Below are 13,834 nucleotides of genomic sequence, written 5' to 3'. Positions count from 1 at the left end.
CAGAAAACCTAAAGATCAGCATAGCTGGGGCTTACTACTGAGTAGAGCAGTGATGGTGGCCCTTGGCACCCCAGATGTTTTGGAACTACATTTCCCATGATGCTCAAATACACTGCAGAGTGCATGAGCATCATGGGAAATGTAGTTCCAAAGCATCTGGAGTGCCAAGGTTCACCATCACTGGAGTAGAGGATCAGCAGAGCTGGGGGTTACCACTGAGTGGAGCTGCACAATTAATGGTTAAAAAATCGTGAATTCAATTCAACCCCCCTCACAATCTCTATACAGAATTTGATTTAATTCATGCAACAAGTATAGAGAGTTATCTGCTCACTCAGATGTGAAAAAAATAAATAAAACGACAGTCTGCCAAGTATTATACAACATTGTCTGTGCTGATAGATAACTATAAACATTGTAACTTTTCATTCTACCATCAGAGGGGTGAACCTTTGTGTGTAAATAAGGGAAGTTAAACCACCTAAAGACTAAACCCTTTTTTTGACACTTGTTTATTAGTTAAAATCAGTTTTTTGCTAGAAAATTACTTGGAACACCCAAAATTAAACATACACACATATATATATATATATATATATACATATACACACACACACACACACACACACACACACACATATATATATACACACACACACACATTGTGTGTGTGTGTGTGTGTATATATATATATATATATATATATATATATATATATATATATATATATATATATATATATATATATATATATATACACACACACACACACATACACATACACATACACACACATACATACATACATATACATATATATTTTTTTTTTTTCTTTGCAGAGACCCTAGAGAATAAAATGGTGATTGTTATATTTTATGTCCCACTGTATTTGCGATGAATTTTTGCAATGAATTTAAAAAAAGCAAAAAACTAAACGGTAAAGTTAGCCCAAATTTTTTGTATAATGTGAAAGATGATGTTACGCCGCAAGAATCGTGATCTTTATAATAAGCAAAAAAATTTTGTGATTCTCATTTTAATCGTGCAGCTCTACTACTGAGTAGCGGATAAGCAGACTTGGGGGTTACTTCTGAGTGAGGGATTGGCAGAGTTGGGGGTTACTACTGAGTGGGAGATTGGCAGAGTTGGAGGTTACAACTGAGTGGGAGATTGGCAGAGTTGGAGGTTACAACTGAGTGGGAGATTGCCAGAGCTGGGGTTACTACTGAGCAGGGGATAAGCAGAGTTGGGGGTTACTACTAGTGGGGGATCGGCAGAGCTGGGGGTTACTACTGGAGTAAGGGGGATCTGCAGAGCTGGGAGTACTACTGAGAAGAGGATCTACTGAATAAGGGCACTCATAAGCTGAGGATCTGCTGAATGAGGGTACTCATAAGCTGGGCACCTGCTTAATGGGGACACTAATGAGCTGGTGATCTGCTGAACAGGGGTACTAACGAGCTGAAGTTCTACTGGGCCTATTTAAAAAAAAAAAAAAAAAGGAAAATCAACACACAGGGCATTTGCAAAAGCCTCACACAAGCATTAAAAACACATAAAAAAAGCATGTTGAGGAGGTAGGTGCTTTAATAAGTCAAAAAAAGTGTAAACGAGCCCTAAAAGAAAAAAGCACAGGTGCAACAGGGGTCAAGCCACTGGCATTACTCTGTCTGAAGAGCACAAGTAAAGGTGTATGCTTTACCGGATCCTAGAGGGCATGGAATTCCTAGAAATTGTGTGGAATCGTTCTTTATTTTTCAGCAATTGTTTTACAAGGCAGAATTATTGTTTGTGGCTTCTGGACAGTGCATTAGCTATAAGTAACCAAACCCAGTTTAAAGCGTGAGAACAAAAAAGCCATGGTGAAAGGTGATGGATCAAAGAAAATCAAAGACCATGTGGTGGTGTGGCCAATTTGTTCAAACAGCTTCAGACCCAGCAGCCTTGTATAATGAAAGGTAAGACGGGACAGTGCTCACATCCTATGCACTACCTACAAAGAACAATGTGGAATAATGACATACAAGCCTTCACAAGAACAGCAGAGAAGAAGAGGCTACCTCCACCATGTTTAAATATGTGTTTGCCAGTAGAGAGAACCGAACAAAAAGACAGATACCAATAGAAGTCTGCATGCAGACATACCTGATTGTATTTGGCATTTGCAATGTGCTTTGTTTCCAGCTTTCCATACTGTGGAGGTTTACATGAGAACTGTACAAATGCACATAACTGGTCAAAGATTGCAGGGTACATTATCTGCATGTTTTCAGGTCCAACACAAATGGCCTGCAATGGGAAAAAGTCACAAGACAAGAGTTAAAACAAGCTGAATAGAAAAGGCAATCCCTTCTAAGTAATTACATGATGAAATGATGAATTTCTTGCTTTTTTTTTTATTCATTACCGCAGACAATGTAGGCTTCATATGTACAGGCATCAAACACACACAGCTTGATCCACAGAACATTTATCTATGCTGGTGCCTGTCAGCGGGTGCTGGATAACTTCTGCTTATCTCTGCAGTGAGTGGATGTCATGCACACACAGGGGCAAAAGGATAAAAAGCATGCTGCAGGCAAAATTTCTTGAGGTCAACAGCAACCAATCAGCTTCCAGCTGTCCTCTCTGCGGTTCTGATTTGAAGATAAAGCAAGGATTCTTACTGGATGCTATGAGCAGCAAGAATTTTTTTGTGTACACGATTCTCATATATCGGCTCCACTGGGAGCCACTGCTGGGATGAAATTTAGCAGAAACAAACCGAACATATTTTTATTTCAACATAGAACTGCATTGTGTATACAAAACAAATTCAGTTTTCTGTAGCGGTAAATGGGTATTTTTTTTTTTCCACCACTCAGCTACATGCAATTTTTGTTGCTTTCCATTATCATAGGTAAGAAGAGTCAGTGAAAACTTGATGTGGTTATGCAAAGGATAATCGCAAGACGTCTGGTTTAGTAAAACCTCTTATTACTTTATTTCACTTAATAAAATGCGTTTTGTGGCTTTAAATTGCCATTTTCTCAGTCCAAGGTGATAAAATTGATGCCCAGCATTAGCTAGTGGTGTGCTCCAATTGGGAAATATTCTTAATCTTCCACTAGGTAGAGTGCAGAGTTGTGGCAAATGATGTCATTAATGTACATCTGATCTACCTAGACACCAATTTTATCACCTTGAACAGGGAAAGTGGCACTTTAAACCCACGAAACGCGTTTCATTTTTCGAAATATAGTAATTGGATATTTTAGTAAAGTAGATGGCTCATGCCTATTCTTTGAATAACCACAACAAGAGGCATCTCTACCAATCACTACCGGCAGTTTTTTTTCACTGACTCTTCTTACCTATTCGTTCATCCACCTGAGAACCCCACAGAGCACCCAGAATAGGAATGCCAGAGGCATAGAGAGCGACCACATTGACCCATTGGTCTCCAGGTTTTCTCCACCTGCATACCAGGTAGACCATGAGTTCCCCCCTTGCTGGGTGACCGCAGCCTCAACAGCTGTCCATTTTGACCTTTTATTATGGAAGCACTTTTGTATCTAAATTAATCTACTACACTAGAAGGGCTTACTCGTCTATCTCGGTTTTTTTTTTTGTGAACACTCTAAGATATACTGGAGACCAATGGTCAGCTCCTCAGCATCCTTCGGTCCGCAATCTACCACTACACCCTAGACCAAGGGTCTCAAACTGGTGGCCCTCCAGCTGTTGCAAAACTACAAGTCCCATGAGGCATTGCAAGGCTGACAGTTACAAGCATGACTCCCACATGCAGAGGCATGATGAGACTTGTAGTTTTGCAACAGCTGGAGGGCCACCAGTTTGAGACCCCTGCCCTAGACCCTATGTGATTATCATGGACACATTAGAAAGTAAGCTTCTTTCAGGCAAGGACTGATGAGAATGATGCGATAAGTTCCCTGGGAGGAGCGAAACACATATGTATCAACTGTGGGTATAGGATTGTGTATAAAAGATTGTAAAAAAAAAAAAAAAAAAAAAATCTTTCCTTTTATTGGTTGAACTGGATGGACTTGTGTCTTTTTTTCAACCAGACTAACTAGGCTCAGATTTAACCGTGGATTGTAATAAATGGCTACATAAGCCCAAAATTTACTGGAGCTTTAATTTTTTATAATCTATACAGCATTGCAGATTTTTCCTGTGCTATATAAATAAATAAAATACATAGTTATTAACACATAAAACATTCATAATTCTTCCTGTAATAAGCCTACATAATAAAAAATAATATTACTTCTATACCGTGACATACTACAACAATAAAATAGCAAAAAAGGATACTTGCCGTTGGTGTACGACAAGATGCCACCTGTCTAAAGATAAAATAGGACTTTTGTATTCTAAAATCTGTGTCAATTGAGGCACTTAGCTTGACAAAGATATTCAACCTAGGGTTATACTGCCACCTACAGGAGAAGTGGACACTAGACACAAGAACTCTTGAAGCAATAACCCCTTACACACCCTGCCTACTCAGCTGTAGCAAACAGTTCAAGTGAAAATAATAGCATACAATGCTTTCAACAAAAACAAAATATCCATCTCTGTCAGCCACTGAGGGACAAAGCTTGAATGTAATTAAGCAACCTAGGGATGCCCAAAAGCAGAAAACAAAGCAAAAGGGGAAGTAGGAACATTAAACAGCCGCTTAGAAAACCTTTTGATCAAAACGAACATCAACCGAGGCAGACACATGAATCTATATATAACTTAGAGAAGAAAATGATAGAAGAACAGGCCGCGGCTGCACAGACCCGATGATGAAAAAACACAAGCACTCGCTGGCATGGAATAGGATGCCTAAAGTAGAACTATAGGCAATTACCCCCAAACCCCCCCCCCCCCCCCCCGGTTTGGGTAGAGCAAGGGAGGATTATAACCCCTATCAGATTTTTTTTTTTCACCTTCAGTGTCCCATCAGGGAGATTTCCCTTCACTTCCTAAATATTCTGCCTGCTCCTGTCAGTTACTGGCGCCTCACAATCGGGAGCTTTCCAATAATTCCATGTGACCGCCGTGACAGCCAATCACATGAACATAAACGACACCCTGCCTCCCAGCATTTGAAACCTCCTAAAGGGCCAGGGGGACCTGGCAAAAAGGGGTTAAATAGGAAAAGAAAACACTATCTCTTAACTGACAGGTCTACACAACAACCTGTTAAATTCATGCAGAAATAGTAGATCCGGAAGCCAGAGAACCACTTTTTGGACCTAAACAAAGAATCCATATGCCTAAAAATAGAAGTGGGCAAGATGTCAGCACTGGCAGCCCTCACCACATCCAGGCAGTGGATAGATATTTCATTGGGGTTAATTGTTGGATACAGGGGTGACCCAATATATTTATGAAGGTGACAAGCACAGATCACTATGGTAAAAAGGTCTTCTCAGTCTCAAAGCAAACTGAACCATTAAGAATTAATCAGCGATTATCCAATCTAATAAATGAGCCAAAACTCAATTCATTCATAAGGTACTAGTATGTGCAATAGAATTCATGTATGACACAATAAACTCCAACTTAATCATCAATACTCAAAGTGGCAAAACATCACATAAAGTTCCTAAATTTCATAAATAAATCAAGGCCATTTAAAGTGCTGGCATACCAAAAGTGTATTTAGTGCTCAATAGGTGCCAACATACAGATGCAACAAATAGTCCATTAAACGACTGGCGATATATGCATATCTTCAAACAACAATCTTCAGTGTCACCACACTTCCTCATCAGGGAACTTACTCACCAAAAGATATTGAGCACTTATATAAATAAGGAGGTCAACCAGTGCTCAGATAATTCCACTGCCTTGATTTCCTTTTGTTGCCTGAGGTCCCTTTTATTGCCTGAGGTCCCTTTATCATATCAATAAAAGATCGTAGCGCTATGATGGTTTCCCCTCTTTTATTTCTCTTAAACATTCTATGTGTACATTGGCCATGTTGTTCCAATAACACTCCTGAGGGGGACCCAGGCAACATAAGGACATCAAGGCAGTGGATTAATCTGAGTGCTGGTAAACCACTCTTTAATGTAGATGAGTTTCAATGGAGGAAATGCATAGATCAGGGTATACCGATTCCACGGTGCTAATAGCGCATCTGCTGCAGGGGCTATTGAGTCTCACATCCAGGAGACAAATCTGTCCAATTGCTTGCAAAACCAAGAACCTAATAGACCCACATTCAGCTTCCCCCAAATCACAAATATTTAAAATATACACCATTCCAATCTTCACTACTAGGAAGAAATACAAGAGTTGGTGCAGCCACCTGTACATTGTTATTGACCAGCCAAGCCTATCACAGCTATCATAGCAAAGTGTAGCCCAGTTTTATACTTCTCTTTTGGAAGACGTCAAAACTTACATATTTGAGTTTGCTAGGTTTTGTGTTCCTGGGAGACCTGCACGTACCTTTTTATAGGAGTTAAAGTGGTTGTAAACCCTTACAACACACTTTGACCTACAGGTAAGCCTAGATTAAGGCTTACCTGTAGGTCCAAGAAATATCTCCTAAACCTATATGGTTTAGGAGATATTTGCCGAAAGATAGGCACCTGTCTACGGCGCATGCGCCATAGACAGCGGCGAGCAGGTGCACTGAGCGCGGCACCGTCAACGACAAAGATGTCACGTGTGTCGGCTCCCGTGCGCATGCGCGGGAGTGACGTCATCGCGGCTTCGCCGAATGACAGAGGCGGGGTAGCGAGACCCCACTGAGAAGATGGATGCGCCGGACTACAGGGGACAGCGGTGACATCGCTGGCTCCTGTGTCAGGTAAGTGACACATAATGGACTACTATGCGATGCATAGTAGTCCATTATGCTTTGCCTTTGCAGGGAATGAAAGAGGAAGTAAACTCATCAGGGTTTACTTCCTCTTTAAGTTATAGGAGTTATAAGTTCACCTTTCTTAAAAAGAAAAAAAATGCACATCTTTTTTCAGGTTATAAAATGCGCATTTTTTTTTTTTTTTTTTAGGAGCCTGTAAACATTGCACCTGTGATCAGCAGATCATGCAGGCAACATCAATGAACTACCTAGAGCTCATCAGCGTCCTGGTAGTTCATCGAGAACTGCAAGACTTCAGCCTTTAGTTGTAGTTTTCCTATTCACAGAACTGAATGAATGATGCAACTACATGGATGGAGACCTGCACAGCCACATTCTTTTCAAATTGTGACAGTGGATGAGGGGAGAAGATCCCTGGCCCGCTGTCACAATTAGCAGGGGGATTTAGGAGAGTCTGCAGGAGTGGGTTGAGCATGTAACATGTTCCCAAAGGTTAACTTAACTTTTAGGTGCCTACTAAACAATTGCAGAAAAAATATTAAACTTTAAAGGAGGCTTCACCTCCTACCAGTTTATCCCACAATTCCTTTATGTGAACTTCCCACCAAGGCCCACTTAACACCTATGCATTTTTTAGTACTTTTTGTAGAAAAGCACTACAGTCCATTTAACATGGTTTCCTATAGAACAAGTTAACATTTATGCTTTTTTTCAGCTGCTGGGTTTTGGAAAGGGTCAGAGAATTTTTTTTTAATGCATTTTTGGTTCGATAGATGTCAATGAAGAAGCTGTATGTAGTGTGTTCTTTGCTGTGATTTTGCGATGATTAGCGTTTTTTAGTCTGCCCAACAACAAATTGGCCAAAAAATGAGCATAAAATGCAAAACGCAGCAACAACCCAGTGAAAAGCGCGTGTGCAAAAATGCAGAACACAACAGATGAAAAGCAAAACTGCATATGTGTAAACCAGGCCTAAAGCGATGTCAATACACAGTAATATGTTAAAATACCGACTATTCTCTTGTTCTGTTTATATTCGTCCACAAAACTTAATTCATCATTTTTGTATGTTTCTTTTCTAACGATTACAATATTGAATACTATACATAACTTTGTCCTTCAGCTTCAGATCACTGAAATTGTTTTGGTGCTAGGCCATTTGTAAACGGAAATGCCAAACAAAATGAAAGGCAGATGGGTCCAATAATCACCTTTTGTAGGACATCCAAAGCTGTAAGCACAGATTCCTGCAGGCTTGTCAACACTGCTTCTGTATAAGAGGGGAGGATGAAAGGTGAGGCATCTGAGCTTATAGGCACTGACACAGCCCCATGTAATATGACCCCAAGCTTTTGTAGCTCATCCATATTAAAAGCAGTTTTGATGTGATGATAAAGAGCTGGGAAAATCTGAATTAAAGCTGTGAGGAAAGGCTGACTTGGAATGAATGTCAGTTTGTCACATGTAGCTGGTGGCTTTGTACTTTCCGTACCAATCCTATACCAGGTGTTCCAGGCTGCCCACCACAGAGCTGAGTCTTCAATCTCATCCATAGCTATGGGCTGATCAGAGTTAAATCTCGCAAGTCTTTCTCCTGTCGAGTCAGCTCTCATCAATGGTCTTCCTGGTCCAGAAGTGCAAACTGGCCCAATAAGAGCAGGAACAGTTACTGAGATACCGGGAAGGGGCTCTGGCCTTTCTATCTCTCTTGTTGGGCTCACAATCTGTAGGATTTCCTGAAAGCTTTTCAGAGCCGCTAAGGAGACTTCATTGTTTTTGCTGAGAGCTGCTGATTGAATGTGATCCAGAAGAACATCCCATGCTTTTGAAAAGTCACCTGCATTATTAAAAAGAAAGAAAAGTAGTTTACAACTACACCAAGTGTATATGTGAACATTGCCAAGCGGAAGTTTATATTTTCCAAATTTCCAAGTAGAGACGCAGGTATGGTTCTGTAAAGACATCTGGAAAACATGATCTGTTAGCGGCAATAGGATGGGGAAACACTGCTATGAGTATTAAAACTTCTAGTAATCTGCATTTTGCAGAAGTTGTTTATTTGAAGAATTGAATGTAAGACAGAACAAAGGTCCCTATTCACTGAAGTACCTGGTCTTCCAACTCCGATTTTAATTAGTCAGAGAGGATGGAAAATTATAAACAAGACACTTCATTTTTGCCTACTGGGCACTTAAACCCCCTTCCTGCCAAAGTGCTGTCACACTTTGACACTGTACACATATGGAATTTTTATATATTTTTTTCACATAAATAGAGCTTTCTTTTGGCATTATTCAATCAATACTGGGGTTTTTAATTTTTCCTAAACAAAAAAAAAAAAATACCAAAATATTTTTTTTCCATTGTTTATTATAACATTTTGCAAATAGGTAATTTTTCTCCTTCATTTATGTGCGCTGATGAGGCTGCACTAATGGGTGGCACTGATAGGCAGCACTGGTGGGCACAGATGAGGTGGCAGTGGCTCTAGCCGTTCAGGACCGATGTCCCTCTGACAGAAGTTGGTGATCTGCTTGTTTTATTTCTAACAGCTGATTACCGGCTCTTTTACATCATGTGATCAGCTGTCATTGCCTGACAGCTGATCACATGGTAAGGGGTGTGGATTGGCCCCTAACTCCGATCTATGATAAGCCTGGTCTCGTTGACTCGCTGATCACAGAGCAGGGCACGAAAGGCAGCTCATGCATGGGAGGACGTACATGGACGCTCTCCTGGCAATTTAGGCCTGTGCTGTAGCCGTCTTTCAGTCAATCTTTTTCTGACACTTCTTCTTAAAATCAATATTTTTTGCTAGAAAATTACTTGGAACCCCCAAACATTTTATATATATTCATCTCATTTTAGCAGAGACCCTAGGGAATAAAATGGCAATTGCTGCAATATTTTATGTCACACTGTATTTGCCCAGCAGTCTTTCAAATGCAATTTTTTGGGAAAAAAGACACTTCAATAAATAAAAAAAAAAAGGAAACCATAAAGTTAGCACAATTTTTTTGTTTTAATGTGAAAGAAGATGTTACGCCGTGAGAATCGTGAAAGAATCATGATCTATCTTCTAAGCAAAAAAATTGTGATTCTCATTTTAGCCAGAATCGTGCAGCTCTAACCCCTGTCTGATTTTTTTTTTTTTTTTTTGCCATCTGTCGCCAAACAGGAAGTGAGAGGAAATCCCTGTAAATTAAGGGAAGGACCCCCAGGTCTCTAAAATTAGTGTCCTCTTTGGAAGATTTCCCTACTGTTACTTTTTTGGGGACAACCCATAATTTGGGATTCTCTTTTATTTTCACTTTCAATGATAATGGTAACCAGGAGAAATGGAGAAGGGGAATCTACTTAACGGAGGCACAGGCAGCAAATTAAACTAACAAGAGTTCTTATTCCTCTCCACTCTATTCTAAACTAAAAAAAAAAGTTTTGCCTTTAGTTATACTTTTTATACTTTCAGGCTCTTTTTCATTATTTAACAATGGACATAAAATAGGACTTTTGTACTTTCTATTAAATCCATTCAGGGACCCAGTTCCTCTTATACTGCTGGGTCATACTACTGCCTAAAGGAGGAATGGACATTGGCAAAAAAAGAAAAGAAAAAGAACAACAACCTTGACCAGTACAGGATAACCCTGCTGACAACCAATATCCCTTAGTTTTGTAGCACAGTAGTACTGAAAGCATGAAACAAACACAGAGGCAGAGGGACCTGTGTTCCTCAATAGACTCCAAAAAAAGGGATTTATGGAGCATGCAAAAATCCTATTTTAGTTCCCGTTCAATGAGGGACACAGGAATTCCTAGAGTACTAGGGCGACTAAAAGCAGTCTACCAAAGGGATGGATAACATAACAACCAAAGCTAACAGACCCAAGAAAAAAAGCTGAAAAAACTGGGGGGGCTGCCTGCAGATCAAACAGCCCCCCCCCCCCCCCCAGCGTCTGAAGCTGGCATCAGATAAAGCCTTAAATCCAACTGGCAGGAATTGACTTGAAATGAAAAAAAAAAAAAAAAAAAAGACAATGAAGGGGATATTCCTTTTGGTTTACTGGACAGAAGGTTTAGGAGAACAATGACTTGGTTGAGGTGAAATGCAAAACCCCCTTGGGCAAGAAGGAAATTCCTGTGTTAAACCAATAATGGCCATCAGATCAGACACACGCCTCACATAGTTGGTAGCTACAGGAAACTCTACCGTGAGGGTGCGAGTAGAAAAGGGGGAAGGTCTCTAATAGGTTCACAAGGAGGTCTTTGAAGCAGAGAAGGAACCAGATTCCAATTCCACAGAGTCCCAGGGAAACAAACCGGAGCAGCTATATGCAAGTCTCCCTATACAAAGGTTGAAAATGAAAGGAGTGAAAGACCAACAGTTTCTGAAAAGATATAGACTCTGTAGAAAATTGGCTCTTGAAAGTACTGACAGCCATAAACTGTTCCAGACCCAGCTTTAGGAAGGAAGCGATCTGTCTCACAGGGATCTGTCTCACCACTCCTAGGGTGGAAGTCCTGACTTACTGAAGGATTTTACAGGAAGTCATCTTAATTAGAACACACAGATTCAGATTCCCCAGACTGACAAAAATGGGGCTTCAACAGCTATGCCATTAAAATCAGCATTCATAAAGACTGTGCTGTTAAAGCCATGACTGTGAAGATCCAGATGGTCTGGTAGAGCCTACAGAGCATCTGCAAGCAGTATTACCAGGTTGGCGTATCACATCTGCCTTGGCCAGTCCTTCGGTCTACCAGTGTCCATTCACCTGATGAAGTATAACCCAGCAGGTAATGAATATTAGCCTGACTCTGTGTCCCATGATGTATAAAAAATAAAAATAATTGTTCTTCAAAAATGTAGCCCAAGATGTATTCTGCTACATTTCTTTGGTGAAAATAACCCAAATCAGTTGATATTATTTAGTCTGTAGGAAAGTTACAGAGTCCACAAACTATAGTATATATCTGGAAATTGATCAATCCTGATGAACTCAGCCCCATCTCATTTCTTGAGGCCCTAAAATGAAAGACACTACAAATACCCTCCCAAATGACCCCGATTTGGAAAGTACACAGTCCAAGGTATTTAGTAAGAGGCATGGCGGGTTTTGTGAACTTGCAATTTTTTGGGACAATTAAGAAATTCAAAAAATAATTTTCACATTTTTTTTTTTTACATATACTGTCATCAGTGCAGTACACCAATTATATAACTTAAATAATGGTGGCAATAATCAGGGACACTGACTGATAACAGTAAGGAAAAATAAATTAAAGAAATGTATACATTTATTACATTTTTGTTTAACACATTGTGACCATAGCAATATAATATTACCATAGTAACATTGTGCTAGTCTGGGGAAGTGATCAGGATTTTTTCTTTTTTCACACATTATGTTTGCTTATAGCACTGAATTACATTGCTATAAGCAAGCATTTTACTGAATGAAAATGATGCATTCAGTTTGTTTTGTTGGGATAAGCCGTGATTGGTCAAAGCTAATTACATGGTACAGATGGGCTGTGATTGTCCCTGTCTGTACCATAAGTCAAATTGAACAATCACATCTAGCAACACAATTGTACACAATGGATGGCATGAAAGGAAGCCATCCATTGTGTACAACTGTCATGTGACCTGCTGCGATTTATCCCATGTACACAACCAATGACAGATTGCGCCACTGTATGGCCCCATGGGAAAGCTACCGCCCAGCCGCAATCCTGCTATAGGCTGGGCAGGAAGGTGTTAAATAAGACAGTGATTGAGTATTTTACCTAGAGGCTGCAGCAAGTATCTCCTAGTGTTAAATATTCGGGCGACACCAGCTAGTGTTAGTACCCATGTCTCAGCCCATTGCTTCTCTGCGGTGTCCCTGGAGTGATGAATGAGGATGTTGCCTCCTCCCGATTCAATTTTCTCTTTATCGGCTGTTGTAGAAGATTGTCGTACTTGGTCTAATAAGTTGAACAGTACCTAAAGCAGTAAAAAAAACTGTAAATTACAAATACATCTTTAATGACGTCTCTATAATTTTGTTACAAATTTGAAAACAATATAAGAATGTACAGCCCATTTCTCTATACCTTCCAAATGACAGTGTGCCAGGTTGGATGCTGCAGCAAAGTCCCGTGTGCCCCTATTGTGGAGAACAGGGTCTGGCCTGCACTCTTCCTGACAGCAGGGCGCGTATCAACACACAGCTCCCCTAGCTTGGCATAAAGACACAGCCAGAGGCAATCAAATGGCGGTGCTGGGTGGAAAGGCCGGTTCAGAGTCAATCCTTTCTCTTTTGCCTGCATCTGAAGCAAATCTTCTTCTCTGTTCAATTCTTTTTCTATATTTTCTCCTCGTTGGAAGAAGTAATCAGAAATATTCCACTGTTAAAAAAAAAAAAAACGAAAAAACCCACTTGCTTTAAAAAGTAATACTCCTTTGTCAAATACATACACTAAATGCAATAAATATAAGTAATACTAAAACACTCAACCTATTTTTATACCATATAAAACAATACTAAACAGGGTATAGGAAAAAACTCACTGAAAACAGGAATCTTGGTCACTATTAACTACCAAAATCTTTTTTAAGCAGTCGGACCTTGATTCTGCAAGCATCGCCTATGCAATATAGCCGACTAACTTAAATCAGCCGTGCTGATTCTAAAATGTGACAGCGGCTGCGGGGAGAAGAAACCCTGTCTGCTGTCAAAGGACAGGTTCAGGGGGTGTAGAGTAACAGTTACCTATGTATGTTAAGTAAAGATGTAATATGTTACTAAAGGTGAACCTAGCCTTTAAACCTGAGGGCTCATCTTACCTTGTAAAGGGGCACCAGGTATTAACTGTCAGGTAGTGTTCACAAGAAAATCCTCTTTGCAAGAATATGTTACAGCTGTCAATCACTAAAGGAAGCACAGTAATTTTTACTGTGGGCTAAATTTATCTGCTTACACTGTTCCGTTTACCACTTGGAGAAACTGTGCA

At 40.0% G+C, this 13,834-nt stretch overlaps 1 protein-coding gene across 3 annotated transcripts in view; it reads right to left on the bottom strand.

Annotated features, from left to right (window-relative positions):
- MON2 (MON2 regulator of endosome-to-Golgi trafficking) overlaps window positions 1-13,834 on the bottom strand; it is a 208,906-nt gene that overhangs the window by 72,128 nt on the left and 122,944 nt on the right. For all 3 annotated transcript variants that reach the window (XM_077471965.1, XM_077471966.1, XM_077471967.1), the window contains exons 24-27: window positions 12,935-13,228; window positions 12,626-12,824; window positions 8,047-8,672; window positions 2,146-2,289 (exon numbers count right to left, since the gene is read on the bottom strand). In XM_077471965.1, the coding sequence (XP_077328091.1) occupies window positions 2,146-2,289; window positions 8,047-8,672; window positions 12,626-12,824; window positions 12,935-13,228 (1,263 nt within the window). The remainder of the gene's footprint in view (window positions 1-2,145; window positions 2,290-8,046; window positions 8,673-12,625; window positions 12,825-12,934; window positions 13,229-13,834) is intronic.

This window comes from Lithobates pipiens, unplaced genomic scaffold (genome assembly GCF_037356315.1).
Source record: "Lithobates pipiens isolate NorthernLeopardFrog02 unplaced genomic scaffold, aLitPip1_a1.2 Scaffold_8, whole genome shotgun sequence".
Lineage (NCBI taxonomy): Eukaryota > Metazoa > Chordata > Amphibia > Anura > Ranidae > Lithobates > Lithobates pipiens.
The sequence above is the reverse complement of the archived record's forward strand: the minus strand, read 5'-3'. Positions and strand labels throughout refer to the sequence as shown.